The following is a 21,564-nucleotide window of genomic DNA, read 5'->3' on the forward strand; positions in this document are numbered from 1 at the left end:
CTTTTAGCACCGTTGTATAATTGTACCACTACTATTTGCAAACTGTTATACAGTATTCAATTAATCAATGTCCTTTGTAACATGGAGAAGAAGCTTTAGCACAATCTTTCCCCAAAACAATGACATTTCAGTCAGACTTTTCAGTTGATCTCTACCTAAAAACAAACAACTGTTCTCCTGTAAATCACTAAACGTATGCTACTTTTGCCACAAAATCAAATTCTTCTTGATTTAGATTTTAAAAGGGAGGTAGGAGCAGGGGTGTGTTCACTATTTGACAAGCATTATGTATAGGCTAATACACTGGTCGTTGAAGGGTACTCATAGGCCAGAGTCTTTCCATAATTATAATTGGTTCCGAAGGGTCACCTCTTTCTACTGATAACCTCAAACACAAATTCACCTATACATTTTGTCTTCAAGGTGGGCTTTCCCTATTGTGAGTGAGACAGAGGAGCCGGGGCAATGTTCTACGCCCACTTTGTCCTGAGTAAACGTGGGCCGCTAGCCAAGATTTGGCTGGCGGCCCACTGGGACAAGAAGCTGACCAAGGCCCATGTATTCGAGTGTAACCTGGAGAGCAGTGTGGAGAGCATCATCTGTCCCAAGGTAACTAATGTGTCTCCAAGCTGCAGGCTTGAGGCATGTGCTGGGGTAATTTCCTGGCTCATCACATGTCATTATGTCAGTAATGTAACTGTATATCCTATACATGACTTAGCCTGTAAGCTCTGGCTGGGCGATAAAACATATTGATATCGTGATGTGAGGCTAGATTTTGGGATTTTCAATAATGACACGACAAGTCTTTTACTGTTTTCCATAAACCCAAATAATTGATATTATTGTCCTAATAAAATATTACCGCCACAACATCGATATTGAGATATTTGATCAACCATATATTAATTTCCATGTCACCCAGCTCTACTGTAAGCACTAGCAGTAATTACATTTTTCTGTGTCCTCCACTCTTCAGGTGAAGATGGCGCTGCGAACCTCAGGCCACTTACTGCTGGGAGTGGTGAGGATTTACCACAGGAAGGCCAAGTACCTTCTGGCTGACTGTAATGAGGCCTTCATCAAGATAAAAATGGCCTTCAGACCAGGTATGGGACCTTAGCAGACTAAATACCACCAGTAAAGTTTGTTTAAAACTTTTCGTATTGTAAAAGTTACATGATTGACAGTAAGACATATATTCACACAGTGGTCAAACGGGCCATTTTGCTCTTCTGTTGTATGCAAGGTGTGAAGGCAACATTGTCTGTAATGGCTTTTTTTCTGGCTTCTACAGCCTGGTGCCAGAAATTTTACATGGCATCATAAATCTGTTTCCTGGTTTAAAGTGAGATTTTAGTATCAAAACAATGCTTCATTTCCAGGTGTGGTGGATCTACCTGAGGAGAACAGAGAAGCAGCTTATAATGCCATCACCTTACCTGAGGAGTTCCATGACTTTGACCAACCTCTACCTGACCTCGAGTAAGTCTACTAGATACTCTGTTCTAAAGTTTAGTCTCTTACAGTTTTACTTCATTTTATTATTGTTTTATAATGTTGCTACTCTTTGCTACTGTCATGCAAAGTAATGCTCTATTTTGTGTTCCCTGCAGTGACATAGATGTGGCCGCGCAGTTCACTCTGAACCAGAGCAGAGTGGAGGAGATCACCATGCGGGAGGATGTAGGCAACCTCAGTCTCATGCAGGACAACGACTTTGGTAGGACATATTATATAATGGCAATGCTGACCATTCTATTTTCACGTGTGTAACTTTACGCTTTTACATGAGGAATGTCAAATGAGGAACCTTTGCTACAACAAAAAGAGCAGTTCAATTTTTTGGAATTCACACCAAATTGCAGCTGAAGTATTTGCCAGCATTCTCCATTTCCCATGCAGACCCGTCCCACACACCCAACAGTGTTTCATCAATGAGTTGTTCAGTTGTAACTAGTGTTGTCACGATACTGGATTTCAAACTTCAATATGATATTTGGAAAAGTATTGATATTTCGATACCACACAACCACAGGTTTAACATTTCAAGTACAAATAAAAGCTGCATTTTATGCATTCTAATAGTAACAATATTTATTATGCATATTATGCATATTTATATTATGCATTTTATTTGCATCTTATGCATTTTAATATTATTTATACATAGTAACATTGGATTATAAACATAAGTACACATAAAAGTAAAGTTGTGAAGCACAACGGCATTCATTTATTTCTTACTATAGTCAACCACATCATCTTGGTTTCTATTCAGATATTATCCAATGCATCTGGTCTAAGGCAAGCCTACTCAAAAAACGAATAATAGTTTCTGTATTCTCCTATGTAGACCGGAAATGCAACGTTGGCTTGCTATGTTGATTAGCAATAGCTTTGGCCATCGCTAACAGGATGACAACAACAAAGTAAATCGGCTATGGGGGCTTGCAATGGTCCTTTGGCTTTCCATGTTCATTGGATTCAAATCCAAAGTATTTCTAAATTAGCCTGGTTTCCAGGCTGATTCACTGCGTTCCGTGGCATTGTTTTGTGGCGGCTTCATGTAGCGCAGCGAATTAGTCTGGAAACCAGTCTATTTCCAAACGGCACTTCTGATTGTAAGTGTAAGTCTGTGTTGTGTGTGTGTGTGTGTGTGTGTGTGTGTGTGTGTGTGTGTGTGTGTGTGTGTGTGTGTGTGTGTGTGTGTGTGTGTGTGTGTGTGTGTGTGTGTGTGTGTGTGTGTGTGTGTGTGTGTGTGTGTGTGTGTGTGTGTGTGTGTGTGTGTGTGTGTGTGTGTGTGTGTGTGTGTGTGTGTGTGTGTGTGTCCCCGTCCCCACTGGGATGGTGCATGTCTCAACCAATGGGACAAGTAGAGTATTGATACCACGGTAAAGTTATATTGAACCGTTTTTATTTTTCACACTAGTTGCAACACTGCTGTTAAACCATACATCTTAATAATAATTACAACCTGTTGTATCTTTCAGCTGACTTTGGCATGGATGATCGAGAAATGATGCGTGATGCCACTGCGTTTGAGGACGACCTCATGCATGGTGCAACAGCCACTAACCTGCTGCTGGAGGCTGAGCCCGGCCCGGCAACTCTCCCCGACAAGTCCAATCACATGGAGTATGACGATTTTGGGGACAATACTATGGGCAACAGTGATGGTGGAATGCTAGGTGAGTGATTGTGGGGTATAAGTAGTAGAATGCTAATGTTGTGGGACTGTAGTATGAAACCCTGGGTTTGTTTAGTTTCTAAATTCAGTTTCACTGTAGACCTAGATTTTTCCATCTCATACTGTTAAACTGGTCACGTTCATTGATGTACGTGGTAGATGAATTCACTCCTCAGGTCTGATATTGATATATCATTACCAAACACCAAATGTATAAAGCTTATAAGGTTGTATGAAATGAAGTGTGGGAGTGGCATGTCTACTCCAAGTGTAATAGTGATAGTGCTGGGTGGAATGGTGGCTTTAATCTAACCACTTATATTAAAGTAACCCTATAATTTGTCTGTGCACTTTTTAGCTGAAAATCGCAGATCTACAGCTCACAACGCATGAGCTGTGGGTTAATGGGATGCATACTAAGATTAGACCCGCCAACAGACCGACATGCGGAAAAGATGGTCGGACTACCGCTTGAACTGTGCTGCTCCCGTGCTTGCGGGGGGTGCATACTTAGTTTAGACTAGTCATTGGTTAGACATGGGTTAAGGTTAGGTTTAGGTGTGCTGCCCCGTGGGAGGTGAGGGTTTGAGATGGGTTGTAGTTGTAGGACTAATGACTGGTCTAACCAATGACTAGTCTAAACCAGAAACTGTCTAAACTAGAATGGTTGTCGATGTCGGACTAATGACTGGTCTGACCAATGACTAGTCTAAACTAAGTACATGTTAGGGTTAGAGAATAGTGGTCAATGTCGGATTAATGGGTTGTTAAATTGATCGATCGATTGAAATAAGCTTGTCTGAATATTTCTTCCGACTTCTCTCTCTCTCTCTCTCAGTGGACAAGCTGCTCAGTAATGAGGACGGAGGTGGTATCTTTGATGACCCTCCAGCCATCACAGAGAGTGTCATGATGCCTCCTGACCACAATGATGATGAAGACGACTTTGACAACCTCCAGTCCCGTAATTAAAGCATTTTTCATTTGGACTTCCCCACCCTCTGGTTATCATACACACTTGCTATGTTGCTTTATATTTGACTACACACAACATAGGCAAATCTTCTAGGTTGTATGGACAAATTGGGTGTTTATTCTGTGTAGTGTAATATATCTAAGCAATAATACATAAGAGTATACTGTGATGTATTGGCACTGGGGTGCTGCTGTCAAAGATCAGTACAGCACAACCTCAAGTGTATTATTATATTTACAGTACATTATTATATTATTTAAATGAGCAGTTGTAGATGGACAGACAACTACAACATACATAAACAAGCTATTCCCACTGTTTGGGAGCAGCAGAGACCTGTTGCTGACGGTAGCGGTACTACTCCTTCGTCACACAGCTGGCTGCTCTGCCGACAGGAGAGCTGACACAGGTGGCGGAGGAGTAATAGAGAATCCGTGGGTCATGTTAGTTGCTAAATCTACAGCTGCTAGTTTAAATCCTTGTTTTCAAAATGTGACAGTCTGTTTCTTCACCTCGATAGAATTCACACACGTTGATACCATTTGACAGGCCACACATTAACCTGTAATCTCGTCCCGTTGGCTACTGTAAACGCCAATCAATATCCAGCCTTTTAGATTTTGTTTTACAGGTGTCATGTGATATGTTGAATCAAGTATGATGATTTCTGGCTGTGTCATGGCATATTTAAATATTTTGAAATGTTAAGAATAGAGTTGTGTGGGATTCTTTTTTCATGTACTGTAGTCTGATATGCTGACATTCTGGTATACTGATGCTCATCTTAAAAGGATGGAAATATACAATGGAAACACTGGTGCTCCCTTCATTAACACTCAAATACTTCTATAGTACATTATGTTTTTGTAACAACTTTGAGACTCGCGTGACAGTTCATGCATAAAAGTCAATTAAATTATCAAAATTCTCAGCCAAGGTCACTGACAAGTCTTGCTACGGCTATCGTATAAAGTCTTGACTACAAAGAGCTCTGGGAGACCCTGTAAAATTCCCACCATACCAGACAGTTACAAATAAAATGTATACTTTGCATCTAACCATTTAACTTCTCTTGTTGCATGTGTTCAGCCGGACCAGATAGCCCAGAGTCGGGTCCAGCTGAGCCCCTGCCTGCTATGGCAGACCAAACAGAACAGACTACCCTGGTTCATAATGAGGAGGAGGCCTTCGCCCTGGAACCCATAGACATCACTGGTGAGACCTACTTCGGATGTTTGAAGAGGTGGTAGTGGGTTGAGACGAAGCAGTGTAAGGTCCTGAAAGATACATAACGTCAGTCTTAACCAATACCCAATCTTTCTGTTGACTGAACACAAGGCTGCTGTACTTTATACCTCATACTTTAAATGCTTAGTATAAGGTATAAAGTACAGCAGCCATTTTTGGATGGAATACTGCTATTAAGTTATTTTGATTTCACATTCGTACCAGTATGTTTTGGGTTGGCCTTATTTCTGTAAAAAGAAAGTAGAATGCAGTGCAAAGAACACTATTTCTTTCTTCTCACTTAATTTAATGACAACATGTAGTCGACTTGTACTGTCCCTCTTCTATCACCTGTGGGAAAAGAACAAATGGCAAGAGTGAACTTATCAATGCTGATGTGTAACTCTTTCAGTGAAAGAGACCAAGGCGAAGCGCAAGAGGAAACTGATTGTGGACAGTGTGAAGGAGCTGGACAGTAAGACCATCAGAGCCCAACTGTCTGACTACTCTGACATCGTCACCACCCTAGACTTGGCTCCTCCCACAAAGAAGCTGATGATGTGGAAGGAGACTGGAGGAGTCGAGAAGCTTTTCTCTCTCCCGGCACAGCCGCTCTGGAACCCTAGGCTGCTCAAAGTGAGAAGTGTTTGTGTTAGATATTAGACCACCATACAACCGCAGGGTTCAGCGGTTGTATGGTGTGTGTGTGTGTGTGCTCCTGTGCTGGTTCAGCACAGGAGAAAGAGGAATTACAATTCTCATATATTTTTAACTGAAATTCTGTTCTGTCTGGGGGGTTTAAAACGACATTTATTTTTAAAAGAATTGAAACATTTGAAACTACAAGATATCTTATTCAGTCTTTCTTGGCATGCCCACATCCAGCTGTCAAGAATAAAAAAAGATTTATTGATGCATAATTCAGCAGGCCACTCTTCCCCTTAAGGGGAATTCATCAATGAATTTGCACATGTTTTGAGGTTTCATTTCTTTCAATTCTAATTTCTTACATCTGTTCAGATGTTCACCCGCTGCTTGACACCTCTGGTGCCAGATGAAATGAGAAAGAGGCGGAAGGGAGGTGAAGCTGACAGTCTGGATGAGTTCCTCAAAGAGCTGGAAAACCCTGACGTGCCCCGCGAAGACGTCATGGGTCAGCACAGAGATGTTATCGGTAAGAGTGTGTGTGTGTGGTGTGTGTGTGTGGGAGGAGAAAGAAAATAGAAAAGATGGTGTCCCAAGTTACATCTCTAAAGTCTGCATGCATGCATGCATGCATGCATGCATGCATGCATGCATGCACACAAGAAAGGGAAAATGGATAGGTCCATAGAAGGGAAACTACACACAAACCGCACAGGATAGATGTGTCAAGGGAGAGAGACTAGATTAGATGCAGAGATTCCCTAGAGAAGGGACTGAGGCATCACAGTTAGTAAGAGGTGTGAACACAACAGTGACTCCCACTGAGAATGTCTTCCATATCTCAGTTTGAAGATGTTTGTTTTTGTCATTCATTGTCCTTCTTAATTTGGATTTAGACTATACTTGTTCCTCTATGTGGCTGCTTGTTAATCCACCTGTTCTCTCATATTTAGAGGGTTTTTTAAGTAAGTCAGATGACAGCCATGGTTTTGTGACAAAAGTACTGGGGAGACGGCCTCGCCTGTCTCCGTGAATGTTTATAGGGATGACATGCATTAACCCGATGGACAGGTGTGTAGTAACACCTTGCTCGGAGTCGAAATACTGTACTTTGACTCAGGCCAGGAGTGACCTTCACACGGTGGCCATCTTGCCATTAAGTCAATGAAACGCTACCCCGCTTTTTCAATGCACAACATACCAACACAGCCATGTGTGAATTTGCTTTGTGTTCAGTTCACTCTTCTTCCTGTCATTAAAATTATCACTTTTTTTAATCAATTTGTTTTTCCTCTGTCCTCTGTTCTTTCTCCGGTTCAGACCAGACTATCATGGAGGAGCCCAGTATGCTGGGGGCCTCTGCAATTGAGGGTAGTAGGACGACCCTGGACGAGACCATCATGCCTCCTCCCTCAACCCCCCGTGGCACTAAACGCAAGGCCCTCGAAAAAGAGTCCACCCTGCCTGTAAGTACAGTATCTCCCTCTTTCATATTATGCTTGAAGTCTACGAAGGTAGCTTGTGTAATCTTATTCTGTTTTGAGTTGGTGACAACTGTTATGACACTACAGTTGATGTATTGAATCTAATTTCAGTGTAGCAAAATGGTAGAATGTTTTTATTTAATGCAATTCTTGTTGGTGTGAGGATTTGAAATGTTCTTAACTACACTTGGAAATGTTTTTTTTTCTCCTTTTGTTCTCTAATATGCAATTAGGATACATCCTTTTTTCCTTCTCCCATGGCAGTCCACTGCTTAGGCCCAGCGGTCCCCAAACCGTTTAGGCAGTTCACCCCCTGTTACCTCCAGGCCTAGCTGACGCACCCCCCAACGCTGAGTCTCGTTGTACTTGGCCGAAAATGATTTTCTTTTAATATGATTATGGCAAATAATCACAGAATGTCACTGCACTGAGAGACATGCAGCTGCTGTATACTCCACAGCGGCTCTGTACATCTCCTTACAACAGTGTTTACCGCAGTTTGCCGTTTGTGTTAAATAACACTGTAGAACCACCATTGCCCTTTTCATGTCATGCACCCCCTAGAGGGTGTTCGCGCACCACAAGGGGTGCACGCACCACCGTTTGGGAACCCCTGGTTAGACACTAGTGTACTATGAATCAAGTAATGTAATTAGTGTGGTTGCCCTAACGAGGCAACCAGACTATTGTTATTGTAAATGTGCGATACTTTGCCGCACTACTCCTGCCACTTTAGCTAAGAGATCCTTTGTATAGTTTCATTGATATTAATTGGTTCTCCATAGATTTATAATGGGAAGATTGAAGACTAATTAAGGCTCCAATTTAAGTATTTTTTCCCTTGGAGACCGTAAGCGCCATATTTACAAAATTTTGGGGGGACTCAGGGGAGGTTCATAATTATGAAAATTAATTGAAAAGGAATTGCATCAGTCGGCCTCATGGTGGTGCTATAACAGCCCACTTTACGTTTTTCCTTAACTCTTGAACCGTAAGTCGTAAAATCAAAATGTCCTTTTCCATGGATTCCGCCAGGAAAGAATTTCCACCAAATTTTCTTCAAAACGCACCTTTTGCTCCTTCTCCTACAGATTTTGTCAAAGATTGGTACACATGGGGGTGCATACTTAGTTTAGACTAGTCATTGGTTAGACATGGGTTAAGGTTAGGTTTAGGTGTGCTGCCCCGTGACAGGTTAGGTTTAGGGTGAGGGTTTGAGATAGGTTGTAGGACTAATGACTGGTCTAACCAATGACTAGTCTAAACCAAAAACTGTCTAAACTAAGTACTGCACCCGATTAAACCATCTGCGACATCTGATTCAAATTCGGGGTGGATTGGACGTTTGGTTCATGATTTGTGATTTTAAAAGTCCCCTGTCCCCTGCTTGTGTTTCAGATGACTCCCTTGGAGTTGCAGCAGCAGCCAGCCGACAACTCTGTTCTCTCCCAGACGATAGACATGCCTCAGGTGGAGATGCCTCCAGAGGAGACCACCCTCAACCTCACTCAGCTCATCCCCGAACTCGACCTGCTGAACGAAGGCAAAGGCAAAGACGGAAAGAAGGACGGTGAAAGCGACGAGGAGGAGGTGAGGACACATGACCAAATGATCAAATTTGAAAAAATAAAATAATAAGCCTGGACGTGCTGATCATCACTACACGTTTTTGCCATTCTCACAACTTTGTATCTGGAAGATGAGCGCCTTATTTGTGATGTGTTGCCGTCTTGTCTAAATTGTGCTGAAGAGTGTGTTCTTTGTTGTTCTCAGGAAGAGGAGCAGACAGGAGACCAGGACCAGGAGGAGAAGAGATGGAACAAGAGAACCCAACAGATGCTCCATGGTCTCCAGGTACGCACGCACAAGCGCGAACACACACACACACACGCACACCTCTGTTCTATTTTGCACATTCTGCTTGAGAGTGACCGGGATATCTCATCAGACTGAATGTCTTGTAGGCATCAATTTCATTTTCATAGTGTCATGATGGATTCAAGTTAAAAAGAGAAAAATGTCTGCCATCAATTGCCCTTACTGAGAGGATATTGCTTTGACACACCTGCTGCTATGCTCACGCACCTTTATACCTTATCTCAGGTTTATGTGTAAATATGTTGATTTTTGACTTTCTTTTTCTTGTACTCCATTCCCCCTTGCCCTTTCTTCACTTTCTTTTCTATGCTAAAACATTATATGATGGGAACTATGCACAAAAATTAATTTCATCCACTCTTTTACTTGTAAATCTGTGATGTGACAATAAAACTGATTTCTAATTCTGAGCCGACAACCAACCTGCTCCCTTTGAAGGCAGCACTATTCTAATTTTGCTCCCTGTGCTTGTCTCTCAACAGCGTGTCATGGCCAAGACCGAGCAAGATTCAGTCAGCCTGTTGGAATTGTGCCGGAACAACAACAGGAAGCAGGCAGCTGCCAAGTTCTACAGTTTCCTGGTCCTCAAGAAGCAGCAAGCTATCGAGGTGGCCCAGACTGAGCCCTACAGTGACATCGTCGCCAGAGCCGGACCAAGATTCCACCTTGTTTAGATGCCCGAAGAACAGAAAAACATTTGGCTTGCTACAGAAATACTTTTTTTATTACTGAACTTTTTTGGTCTTTTATGTTTTATTGTCAACCCAATTTTACTTTTGGAGTGGGAATGATGGAGGGAGGGTTTCAGAAAGTGTCAAAAAAAGAGGGAGAGAAAAAAAAGATTTTTGCTGTACTTGTCTTCAACTACGACAAATTGTATCATGCAGTATTCATTTGGTTTCTTAAAGATGAAGAGGAATGTCTATCAAGAATATTTATAACTCAACCGAAAGATTATTTTTCCTTTTAGTTTCCTTTTCTCTCCAAACATTCACATTTTTTTAAAACTTTGCATCCATGGTTTTGTTTCATCTGTTCTTTTGTAAATTAAAGTCCACTTACTGTTTGTTCAAGACATTATTGCCTAACTTGTGTACCAACCCCCACCTTCAAAATGTCCCACATTTTAGATGAAGGTCCCCTTATTTTCAGAACACTTAGCTTCACAGTGTACATCCTGCAGAAAGGTACTGTTGTATGGTCAAAACAACCATGTAAGCTCTCCAACCTGTTCTAGTTGCACTTGTCATTAGGTTTTCATGTTAATCCATAAAGATAAAGGTTTGTCTGTTTAAAGTTTGCCTGATTATCTGGCACTATATATAAGTTTCACATGATTCTGGCCACTTATCACATTGTAATTTTTGTACCTCTACATTATGTTTATTCACCTTTGCATTATCTAACTTGGTAATGTATTTGTTACAGTTGATTGAGTTCGTTATCCCACATTTTTAGTCTCTGGATAACTTGTAGTTGTGATACATCTGTAAAGATTTGAAATAAAAGTGTTTTAAGTATTTGGTATTTCAGATTTATTCACTGTTCTGGTCCGCACTGGTCTGTCGAAGACTGACATTTAAGTAGGCTACTAAAAGTTTAAAGAAATGTATTGCATGAGTTTGCAACTTTATTTTTGAGGTTCAAGTTACTTTTGTTTAATAGCATCAGGTCCAGAGGGGAGTAATTCCCCCTGGACCGATTATATTTCCTACATATTGGGAATCCTGACCCCAATGGGGCGACTGTGGCTCAAGAGGTAGAGCAGGTTGTCCAATGATCCATGGGTCGGCGGTTCGAATCCCGGCTCCTCCTGTCTACATGTCGAAGTGTCCTTGGGCAAGACACTGAACCCCAAATTGCTCCCGATGTGCTGGTTGGTACCTTGCATGGCTTCCGCTGAAATCGGTGTGTGAATGGGTGAATGTAATGCACAATCTATGTAAAGCGCTTGGATAAAGGCGCTATATAAATGCACCATTTACCATTTACCAATGACCTCGGTCCGGACTTCACTGGTGCTGAAGATGTGGGAGATTCAGCAACATGCATGGGCAAATATGTGCAGAGTCCAATCTTGCCGACTCCAAAACCGTAATCGGTTTATTCAGCTACCTATTTTGTGTTTGTGTTAATGTCATTTTAGAATTGCAATAAAACGAATCCCATGTTCATACTGAGATGGAACTACTAGTAGTTCGTAGCTCACGTTCCCACACGGAGCAGAAAGCGGAAGTTGTAAGCGGAAACGTCCGCCACAGTCTTTCTTCCCTTCTCGCGTGTAGCGGCAGCATAGCACCATAGCATAGAACAGAATGGCTGCACGAAAAGAGTCCGCATCATCATCAACCCCAAGCCCTGGGATCTCGGCTGGTGGAACCCTGGACTCTCCTGTCAAGCAAATCCAAATCGAAGGACTGGTTAGTGTAAATCTTTTATCAGCACGTTAGTTAGGTATTGAAAAATGAGGCCCAGGCGAGGATGCTAATCATCATGGCGGACCCGACACAACGAGGACTCCGTCTTCAGTGTTTCAATTAGAGCATTGTGTTTATCTTTATTATGATTGTTTCCACCATCATCTAATTAAACAGTATTTTCATAGTATACTGACGTAGTGTGACCTACCGACCTTTCATAATAACTAACTACCGTAGGCTAGGAATTATTGGAGAGACCGGGTAACCCCAGTCGCCCCCCCTTTTCCCCCCTCACTGTATGTCTCTTTTCCCTTTTTACCTCTATGATAAATTCCTGTTGTGTTCTTTGACTATATAGAAGTGTCTATTTGTACGTCTCTAAATGTTTTGATGAATTGAACATGGTGGACCCTATTGTAAACAAGTGTAATGCTTAATTGGGTCGTCCACTCACAGTTAACAGTCTTTTGTATTGAGTTTGTGCTGTAATTCTGCAAACTGTTAATAAATATTTCAATCAATCAATCAATCAATCAGCTACTGAACAAACCCTTAGTAATCATCAATATGGAAGTAAGTAAAGTCATCAGGTGCCTGTACAGCGTGCGGTGGTTGGATCTATGTCGCAGGTACTTACCCCCAATCCAAACCTTGATGCTGTGTCAAGAAGGAAGGCATTGGGTACAATTATTTTAGAGTCTAATAGTCTATAATATAGACAATGGTGGAGTACTCTACAGCATGGGTTCCCAAAGTTCCGTCCGGGTCCCCCTAGGCGTACTCGAGGGAGTTCCAGGGGGTACCTGCTCAATTAGAGATATAAGGAACCAAATGGACCCTTATGGGTTAACTGTTCCATTTGTACACTCTGAGTTAAATTAACAGTGGTTTTACAAAATAATATAAATTGGGGTACCAGAGATAGTAATGCCATTAAATCGCATAATGCGAGTGAATTTGGGGGTCCATGAAATGAACATGTTTCAGAATCACTGCTAGAGCCGTAAAAACCCTCCCTTATCGGGGTCCCTGGCATATGTTTTCAAATGGTGGGTCCGGGGCCTAATAAACGTTGATTTGGGCGTCCTTGACACGAAAGAACCACTGCTCTACAGTACACTAGGCCACTGAGCTGGTATTGGAATACATTTTTTTTGTTTTATCCCCAAAACATCACAGTTGTCAGTGTCTACTGTGATATTTTGTACTATACTTACTGTATATTTTATGATGGCAATAATTTATTATATTTTGAAAGGGTTTGCATAAGCAATGCAATTGTAAACTGGCAACATGGTGGGTCGGCAGTGGTGGCCAAATCACTGCCCATCTCTTCTCCTGGCATTCAGCATAGCTCTCCTGCTCCATAACCAACAAGAGGCTCTTTCTGCTGCATCCCCCATCCTGCGAGCTCTACTGTCTTTCTCACCCTCCCTGTCATCCCAACAGCAAAATGTGTTAGATTGGTTTTCTAGTGACAATATTAATACAGCCTAAATTTCATGGAGGGATTCATCTCTGCAGCATTCTAATTTTAATTTGTAGGGTGTGAGCTCGCACGACTACCTGCACCTCAATTTTACCAATGATCTGTATTAAATTATTTGCTATGGTCACAGTTTCCCCTCCGTTTGGCTTTATGCCCTAATGCGCTTATGATCTACCCATACAGGCAGAAGTGGCCTTGATGCCCCCTCTGCACTGACCCAGTGTGAAAGCAGATATCACAGTTTTCGCCTTTGTGTTTTTCCTCATCATATGGTTTGTCCCTAAAACATAACAATTCCAGGCCTGACTGACTGGCACAATAGTCATATTTTCAGCTGTAGAACCTATGCATGACCAACAGAGGGCAAACCTGCGTCACTGCCAGATGGTCACAAATTACAATCCCTCATTCCAAACACCACAGATGGACACGAAGCAGCTGATTTGCAGCCCAGTGTATTCCAACACCGTAGCAGCCGGACCTTGCCTTGAGCTGCTGCTTTCCTTTTATCTTGCTCATTAAGGCTGGTCTACAGAGCCTCGGCTCCTAATCTCTAGTTGAAATATTTTACCTGAATTGCTCATTATATTCACAAGACATTTTATTCATTTTCTCAACCTTATCAAACAACATTTTAATAACAATTTTAATTATGCACATATAAAAGACCCAATTTCTCGTGCCTGGCCTTGTTATGGATTTTAATCTCTATAAAGTTTATTTTCCAGGTATGTAATATCTATGCAGTAGTTGCTGTTGCGTTGCATCATGAGTCATGACAGCTGTTTCAAATGTGGCTGGAGGTTTGCCAGCAAACATCTTGCCACCATACCACTGTGCTCCTGAGTCAGGGTCTCTACGATGGGTCATGTGGTGCTGCAAAGCGGTGGGGCATGCAGCACTCCCTGAAGGTTACACAACTGCCTAAAGGGATAGAAATGATGCATTTTTGTAATCGACACTGAAGCCAAGTCATCCACATAACTGTCTGGAACTCATCCAGATGTGCTAATATTAGAAATAAAACATCAATTAATTTTCATTTCACTGACTTCAATTTAAGCCGGTAAAGCAATTGTTTGCTACCTATGTAAATGGTGCATTTATATAGTGCTTTTATCCAAAGCGCTTTACATAGATGGTGCATTACATTCATCCATTCACACACACACATTCATACACAGATGGCAGAGGAAACTATGCAAGGCAGAAGGCACCAACCTACATATCGGGAGCAGTTAGGGATTCAGAGTCTTGCTCAAGGACACTTCGACTATAACTCTCGGGGAGCCCGGGAATCCGGGATCGAACTAGGAACCTTGGGTTCCCATCCGGCCGCTCTACCAACCACTCTACCCCTGAATCACTGCTGCCCTCCATCTTTCTTTGTCTTACTTTGATTTCCATACTTAAATAGTGGAGGGTTAATATCTTTCTATGTCGTGCCTTGTCCATCAAAATGAACACAGGTGAAAATCAGCAATAATGACAGACGGATGCTCCAGAATCCAACCTGACAGAAGTCATTCAGGACTGAAATGCAAAAGCAGGCCCCAAAATAATTCCACATTTGTGCTGCACCAGTAGCTGACCGGTTAGTGCGTCAGCCACGTAAATAGAACAATGCCCCCCACTGTCCACTCCACTAAAAATTGCATTTTGGGCTTAAGATTTGTTAACTCAGGGGAACTCAACTCAAGGTGAGGTTATGTTATATTCAGAAGCTTATGTTGATTTAAATGTTTATTTAGTAGTGGAGTGTTATTTTCTTTCAAGTCCACTGTCACTTAGTTTCCACAGGGACATACTGTAACACAACCTAGCAGGTGCTCTATTCCCCACAGAGTTGTAGCCTTCTCTCCTCTCCTCTGCCTTTCAATAACCCCTCCCCTACCTAACCAAAATGAGGCAGGTTGCCACATCTTTGACATCTGCATGAGACAGGAATGCAACGTAGCAAGGTTTACAGTGCCTGCAGATGAAGTGAACACTCTAGCTAGATTTATCTATTTATCCCTTCTTCCTGTTCTTCAGTCCTTCCTTGCGCCAATTGTCATGGAATGTTCCATCACATTGTCTTTCTCAATGGAGTAGTCTACTGCCAACATGGAGTATAGATTTTTGTTTACACTTTAGCGGTGCAAAAGAAAACATGGCATCGTCCGTCTTGCTGTACTTTCTCATAACTTGTGCCCTTACCGCCCTGTTGTAGTGGGCATACAAGCCCCTTTGTGGGTGAGATAAGATTTATGATTAGAATTAAATGCAGCCAGTGGGGGATTTTGTGCTGCAATTGATTTTGCGCAATTCAATTTTAAGCCTGTTGATTTACAATCTTCTGTCCACATATCAATCTCTGGGCTCTCCACATGAGGTGAGCTCTCTAGGCTAGCTGCTGGTGAGCTTGATCAATAAGTGTGTGTGTGAAAATGTGTAGAGAAAGTGTGTGTGTGCACGAGTGTGCATGCTTAGTTGTACAGTATGAACCCGTGGCTCTCAAAAGGGCTTTGCTTCCAATTCCTGATGATACTCAGCACAGGACAGCAAGCCCAAGAAATCCACTGAAATCTCTGCCCATTTTCATTTGCTCCTCCAACTGTTCTCACAAAAGGATGTTTCAAAGACCAGCAGCCATACAAGCAGAGTCAAGAGCCCTATATATACAGTATTTCACCCGTTTGTGTGACCTTCCTTCCAGCAGTCAGTTTCTTCCCCCCCCATTTAGCCATCTTTCGTGTCTTGGTCTCATCCAGACCATCAGTATTTAAGTGCAAGATGAACAGATTGCCAGCATCTAGATTGCTAAGAGCATTGTGTACCCTAGCTATCTGACCTCACTGATGGAGGGAGAATGGAAAAGCCATTTGCTGGCAGTGAAGGCAGCCGAGGCGTGAGGGCTTTGAAAAGTACCAGGCACACCACTGATCCTGATGACTTTCATCCTGGCCCTCCCCCTTCACTCCCTGTCTGAGCACATCTATCTATCTCTTGCTCGCTCACTCGCCCGATCTCGCTCACTCACTCACCTTGCCATCTTTCTCGACCATCCCACTGTCTCGCACCATTCTACGTCCCCTTTCTCTGTCACTTGTCCTTTCCATTCTGTCCATCTTGCCATTACATTCCTGGCTCTCACTGTCCTCTCCCTCTTGTCCATTTTCTTTTTCCTTAAATGTTTTACTCATTTTTATATTCTGCCATTAACACGAGACTCCGTCCAATTGGAATGCACTCTTGCGTCTCTCTTTTTCTCCTCTGTGCTCCATCCATCCTTCCCACTGACCTGTCATTCAGACCTCCACCGCTCCGAGTCAGAGGAGGTGAAGCAGGCAGGGAATGAGATTTGTTTTGCCCCACAGTTCCTCCCATACCATCTCTCTCTCTCCCTCCTAGCTTTACTTGTTGCATGACAGGGCCAGCACTCTATTGAAATAAATCATCTACTCCCTGGACAGCTTTCTACACATGAACATGGTAGCGGTGTGTGTGTGTGCGTGCGACACACACACACACACACACACACACACACACACGTCAATGTTGATGAACAGAGGCATGCACGCATGTGTGCATGCACTAAGGGTTGAGGAGATGATGGGTGTTTTGTTGTTGTGCATGGCTCCAGGAGCGCCACCCTAGTGCCATCAACGCGCGCACGCTTGTGTGTGCTGTCGAGCATTTGTGTGTGTGTGTGTGTGTGTGTGTGTGTGTGTGTGCGTGTGTGTAGTGTACCTGCGTGTTATTAATGCCTGTGGCTGTGACCTGCCCACACTCTTATCAGGTTGATTTATGCGTTCTCCAGCCACACTCTGCTTTCAGCTCCATTCCTATTCCTGTTCTTTCTGTTGCTTGGCTCTTTGGTCCCTGCATGGCTTACCTATTTTATCCACAGCATGCTGGTCAGACATGTGTTTTTGTCAAGCCGTAGTGCTTGTGTGCTGTCTGTAGTGTCAGTGATGCAGCATTAGTACCTAAACTAGCTATTCAATCATGTGGAGGCTCGTTCTACAGGTCATTTTACACCTGGCATTGCAATCTCAATAACGGCAGCAAACGATCTGACAATATTGTGTCTTATTTGAAACCCTGAGATATGGCTTATATGAGAAGACCTCTGGATTCACCTCATTTAGGCCTCACTGAGGAATCTGCTGGACTTAACTGCCGTGATTGGTGGTCTAGGCAGTTCCCTCTGTGTGTATTTGTGCTTCACACTGTTCTTAAATGTTGCTTTGTGTCTTATCGAGGCACACACTTCTGAGTCCATCTTCTTAACTGGACACCATGCTGCAAAGCCTCTAGCCTTTTATACACAGTTGAGTTTCAGACATGCTGTGAGAGGAAAAAAGAGTAAATTACATATTGCTGACTAGAGGGTTGAATTGTTCTACTCGGCTGCCAACATTTTGGGTTAATCAATTACGGGAACCCTAGAATTGAGAGAGAAAATTAACATAAACCAGAGGCAGAAAATGAAATAATCGTTTGAAGATTACAGGTCCATGACCCTAAATTGGATCAGGTGGGCACAAGGATATGGATGAATGAGTTTAAAGATTGCCGAAGACTGCAGTCACTGCACATCTTTTTGTGTTAAAACGATGGAACTGTTTCCCCAGGTGGTGCTGAAGATCATCAAACACTACCAGGAGGAGGGGCAGGGCAGTGAGGTAGTCCAGGGTGTCCTGCTGGGGCTGGTGGTGGAGGACCGCCTGGAGATCACCAACTGTTTCCCTTTCCCTCAACACACGGAGGATGATGCAGATTTCGATGAAGGTAGGCACCACTGAAACCCTCTAGTCCAGGGGTCTTCAACGTTTTTCAGCCCAAGGACCCCTTAGCTGAGAGAGAGAGCGAGAGAGATGAAGCAGGGACCTGTATAAAATTATGTTGCAGATTTAACCTTTTCATGGATGGCTTCATAGACTTGTGTAGCGGCCTTGTGTTGATTCATGTTCATGTGTATTCATATATTTAACAGTTAATCCGTCACCTAAGAGAACGTAGAGGAAAGGCCTTGGGGGGCTCCAGCAGAATCAGTTGCTTGCACCTCTGCAGAGTTTACATATTCCATGGCAATCCAGCCAGTAGTGAGAGATCTTGTTTGGGACTAAAGTACATACGTAGAGCCCCACCGTTAGTAGGACTACAATTGCGATCCATCCATTTTCAAGATGTGTGAATAAGATGGACCAAGAGTTTGGCTATGCATGCAGGCCAATGTGTGTGTTTTTAGGCAACTCGCACTATTTTGTCAATCCTATTTGACCAAATTTGAGGATATCACAAGCTTATGAGTAAGACTCATGTAAAAAATATATTTGTGGCTTAATCACTGATTTTTAGTAAAGTACCACAAACATCTGAGCTGTAATAATCACAATGAATTGCCACATTGGAGGGGCTGATGGGCATTAGCAATCCACTCCCTTGTAATGATGATCCACTCCCTTATAACCACTGGAACCACACATGCAAGGGCATGTGTGGTTCCAGTGGTAAACCAATACACTCACTATCAACATGCATTTGTGTGCGTTTGCATATCGTCTCTGTTGGGAGGAAACCACCGAACTCTATTTTTTTTTAGGTTTTTGATTTATATTTTTTTACATAAATCAATGCTATTGAACACCCTTTACGTCTCTGTGTTAGTTAAAATATTGAACTAATTAAGTATTATTTTTGGACAAAAAACCTTTAGGACCCTAAAGCAGCTAACTCCACCACCTCTCCCCCTCTCATGCAAGTAATTGACAATTTATAAAGTCAGAATACCAACTTTGATGAGGCAGTATTGCATTGTTAAAAAAGGTTTTCTTCATCTCCTGAAACAAAAATATTTTCCTTATCCTGAAAAATGAACATTTTGGAAATTGGAGTTAGGTGGTTTCTTCCCGACAGCAGAGATATGCAGCTGTTGAAGGAGGTAAAGGACAAGCGATGTTAAGATTGAGGCTAGTTTTGAGAGAATTTAAATGTTTAACCCAGGTGTATAAGTGTAACCCTAGCTGTGAGGTACACAACAGGTGTAGTGTAATTTCCAGACAACTACTAATGGGCTGGCATATATCAGTCTTCACAGAGAGGCAAAGTATAGTACTGTATATTTTCCACTGCATAACAGACCTCAAAATAGGTTGAGGTCAGGGCTTTAGCTTGTTATTCCATGGCCATATATTCAATTTCAGTGTAAAGAATAATAACTGTTCTCCTGTGTGTGTGTGTGTGTGTGTGTGTGTGTGTGTGTCTTATGTGATGTCCCTGCATTTACACAGGACAAGTGCAACTTAACTCCTAGCTGGGTACCACATTACCTGGGGTTAGTGCTGGGGTTGAGGATTGGTCAAATGGCTCTAGTATGCGTGGGCTGTGTGTGTACACATACACGTGAATTTCTGTATCTCATGCTTGAGTTGCTTCCCCTGACCTCACTTTCACTATATTTTTACTGCACCTTGTTAGTGCTCAGACAAATGACAAATCCTCTAGTGAGATAGACGGAAGGATCTGAGTAAAGGAGGACATTCTCTCTAGCAGGCCACCACTGCTAACAAGCAAATGTGTGAGTTTCTGCAGGATGCGCAGCCTACAAAGTTGGCTAAAGGTCATTACCGTTAGGAAATGCATGTGTGTGCTCGGTCGATCGCACCTATGTGACTCTTGTTGGGTTTCATTTGTCTTGCCATCTGTCTAAGTTAATAAGGGCTCCCCCATGAAGCCCCTTACCTTCACCTTGTGTAAACCCTGTAGGTGTATAATGAAAACAATCTCTCCTTGGTCTTGGGTCCAGCTGTGACGAAAGGCAATATCTAGCTATCAAAGCCATATGATGGGACTAACTTAAGGCAAACTGCGTTTTAGACTGTGAAGGAAAAAAAGCTGGAAGTCAATTCATGGTGCGTAGGCAGGGTTGGTTTGTCAAAACTCTATGGAGAATAACATGGGGTGATCTTAATATCGTCTACTATAAGCATTGTGGTCCAAAAATAAACAAGATGTCTCTGCGTTATTGTCTGTATCGTTTGCGACAGTCAGTCACTCATATATGATACAGTCTGTTTCTAGCGAAAATGTAACTAATTCAGCAGCAGTAACATTAGCGTTTTCTCTCAGTCAGTTGATTCTTCATATCCATATGAGTGAAGCGGCCTGGATGATTTGTTTATTTTTTACAACAGTTCTAAAATTCCCGTGGATTTGAGCCCTCTACCGATATTGAGTGACGTCAGACTTCGGTGCTCTATTACAACAGTCCCTGCACATGTTTGAACGTGTGTGCAGAAAATTACAATTGTAATTCATATTTGATATGAGCCAAACGTTTCAAGTGAAGCACATGAAGGGTTCAGATACTGTGCGTTCTAGCATACTATCACAGATGCTGCAGATTGCAGTTCACATAGGGCCTAGCTCCAGCCACTCAATGGCAATGAGAGTGTGTATTCAGCAACAGCACTGCGCTGCCTCTGCATAATTTGCAGATTGATATTCCTCAAAAGTTCCGGAGGCGAACTGTGAGATGAATGAGATGAGGCTTCAGATTGTGTCCTGGGAGAAGGACCCTGTCGATCGGCACGTAGCGACGGCATGACCAATACGTTCTCCCTACTGAAACTGTGCTGCATTCAAGCTGGAGCTGTGTGTGTGTGTGTGTGAGAGACTGCATGCGTGCCTGTGTATGTGATTGTTTGTGTATACGCATCTTAACTGCTGTGTTTATCTGTGTCTGATGTGCACAAGCCTCGTGCGTATATCTGAAATGTGACTGTCAGACTTTGACTTGTTGTCACCCCGAGGCCCTACTTCTAAGAATTACTCCTCGGGTCCATCTTGGGACAGGTGAGATTTGGACCGGTTTGAGATTCCCCTGCGTGTGTGTGCTATGCTGCTTTTCCATCAACAGGTGCCAGTGTGGAGCTATGATTGCTGAACAGGAGGCCATTGCAATAGCTGTCTAACTAGAGGGAGAGAAAGATAAAGAGAGAGCAGCAGAAGCAGCCCTTGACAAACAACCTTGGCTGAACCCCAATCCCTCCTCCCTCCCTATCCTTGCAAACTTTGTCCTTGTATATTTAGCAGAATATACAGAGATTAGAACAATGTATAGGCATGAGGGCCTCTATTCTCTGGGGCTCATTTGACGCTAGACACGTGTGAGTGGCATGTTAATAATGTCTGCTATTGCCCTCCATCTGTCCTGATGTCAGGGATAATTGGGGACTGATACACATTCGGGATGTCACAAGGGGTGA

General features: G+C 42.7%; 2 protein-coding genes across 2 annotated transcripts in view; both read left to right on the forward strand.

The window, feature by feature from the left end:
* LOC306924572 (double-strand-break repair protein rad21 homolog A-like) overlaps window positions 1-10,920 on the forward strand; it is an 11,999-nt gene extending 1,079 nt beyond the window's left edge. Inside the window, exons 2-14 of the mRNA XM_079503141.1 lie at window positions 424-609; window positions 980-1,109; window positions 1,386-1,485; window positions 1,617-1,723; window positions 2,994-3,191; window positions 4,029-4,154; window positions 5,256-5,381; window positions 5,806-6,029; window positions 6,414-6,567; window positions 7,359-7,504; window positions 8,921-9,112; window positions 9,296-9,376; window positions 9,883-10,920. Coding sequence (XP_079359267.1) covers window positions 466-609; window positions 980-1,109; window positions 1,386-1,485; window positions 1,617-1,723; window positions 2,994-3,191; window positions 4,029-4,154; window positions 5,256-5,381; window positions 5,806-6,029; window positions 6,414-6,567; window positions 7,359-7,504; window positions 8,921-9,112; window positions 9,296-9,376; window positions 9,883-10,074 — 1,920 coding nt within the window. The 5' untranslated portion in view covers window positions 424-465 and the 3' untranslated portion in view covers window positions 10,075-10,920. The remainder of the gene's footprint in view (window positions 1-423; window positions 610-979; window positions 1,110-1,385; window positions 1,486-1,616; window positions 1,724-2,993; window positions 3,192-4,028; window positions 4,155-5,255; window positions 5,382-5,805; window positions 6,030-6,413; window positions 6,568-7,358; window positions 7,505-8,920; window positions 9,113-9,295; window positions 9,377-9,882) is intronic.
* Window positions 10,921-11,629: 709 nt separating this feature from the next.
* Window positions 11,630-21,564, forward strand: part of LOC306924820 (eukaryotic translation initiation factor 3 subunit H) — a 61,619-nt gene continuing 51,684 nt past the window's right edge. The window contains exons 1-2 of the mRNA XM_079503472.1: window positions 11,630-11,820; window positions 17,929-18,085. Of these exons, the coding sequence (XP_079359598.1) occupies window positions 11,716-11,820; window positions 17,929-18,085 (262 nt within the window). The 5' untranslated portion in view covers window positions 11,630-11,715. The remainder of the gene's footprint in view (window positions 11,821-17,928; window positions 18,086-21,564) is intronic.

Source organism: Electrona antarctica (assembly GCF_951216825.1).
Source record: "Electrona antarctica genome assembly, chromosome: 6".
Taxonomy (NCBI): domain Eukaryota; kingdom Metazoa; phylum Chordata; class Actinopteri; order Myctophiformes; family Myctophidae; genus Electrona; species Electrona antarctica.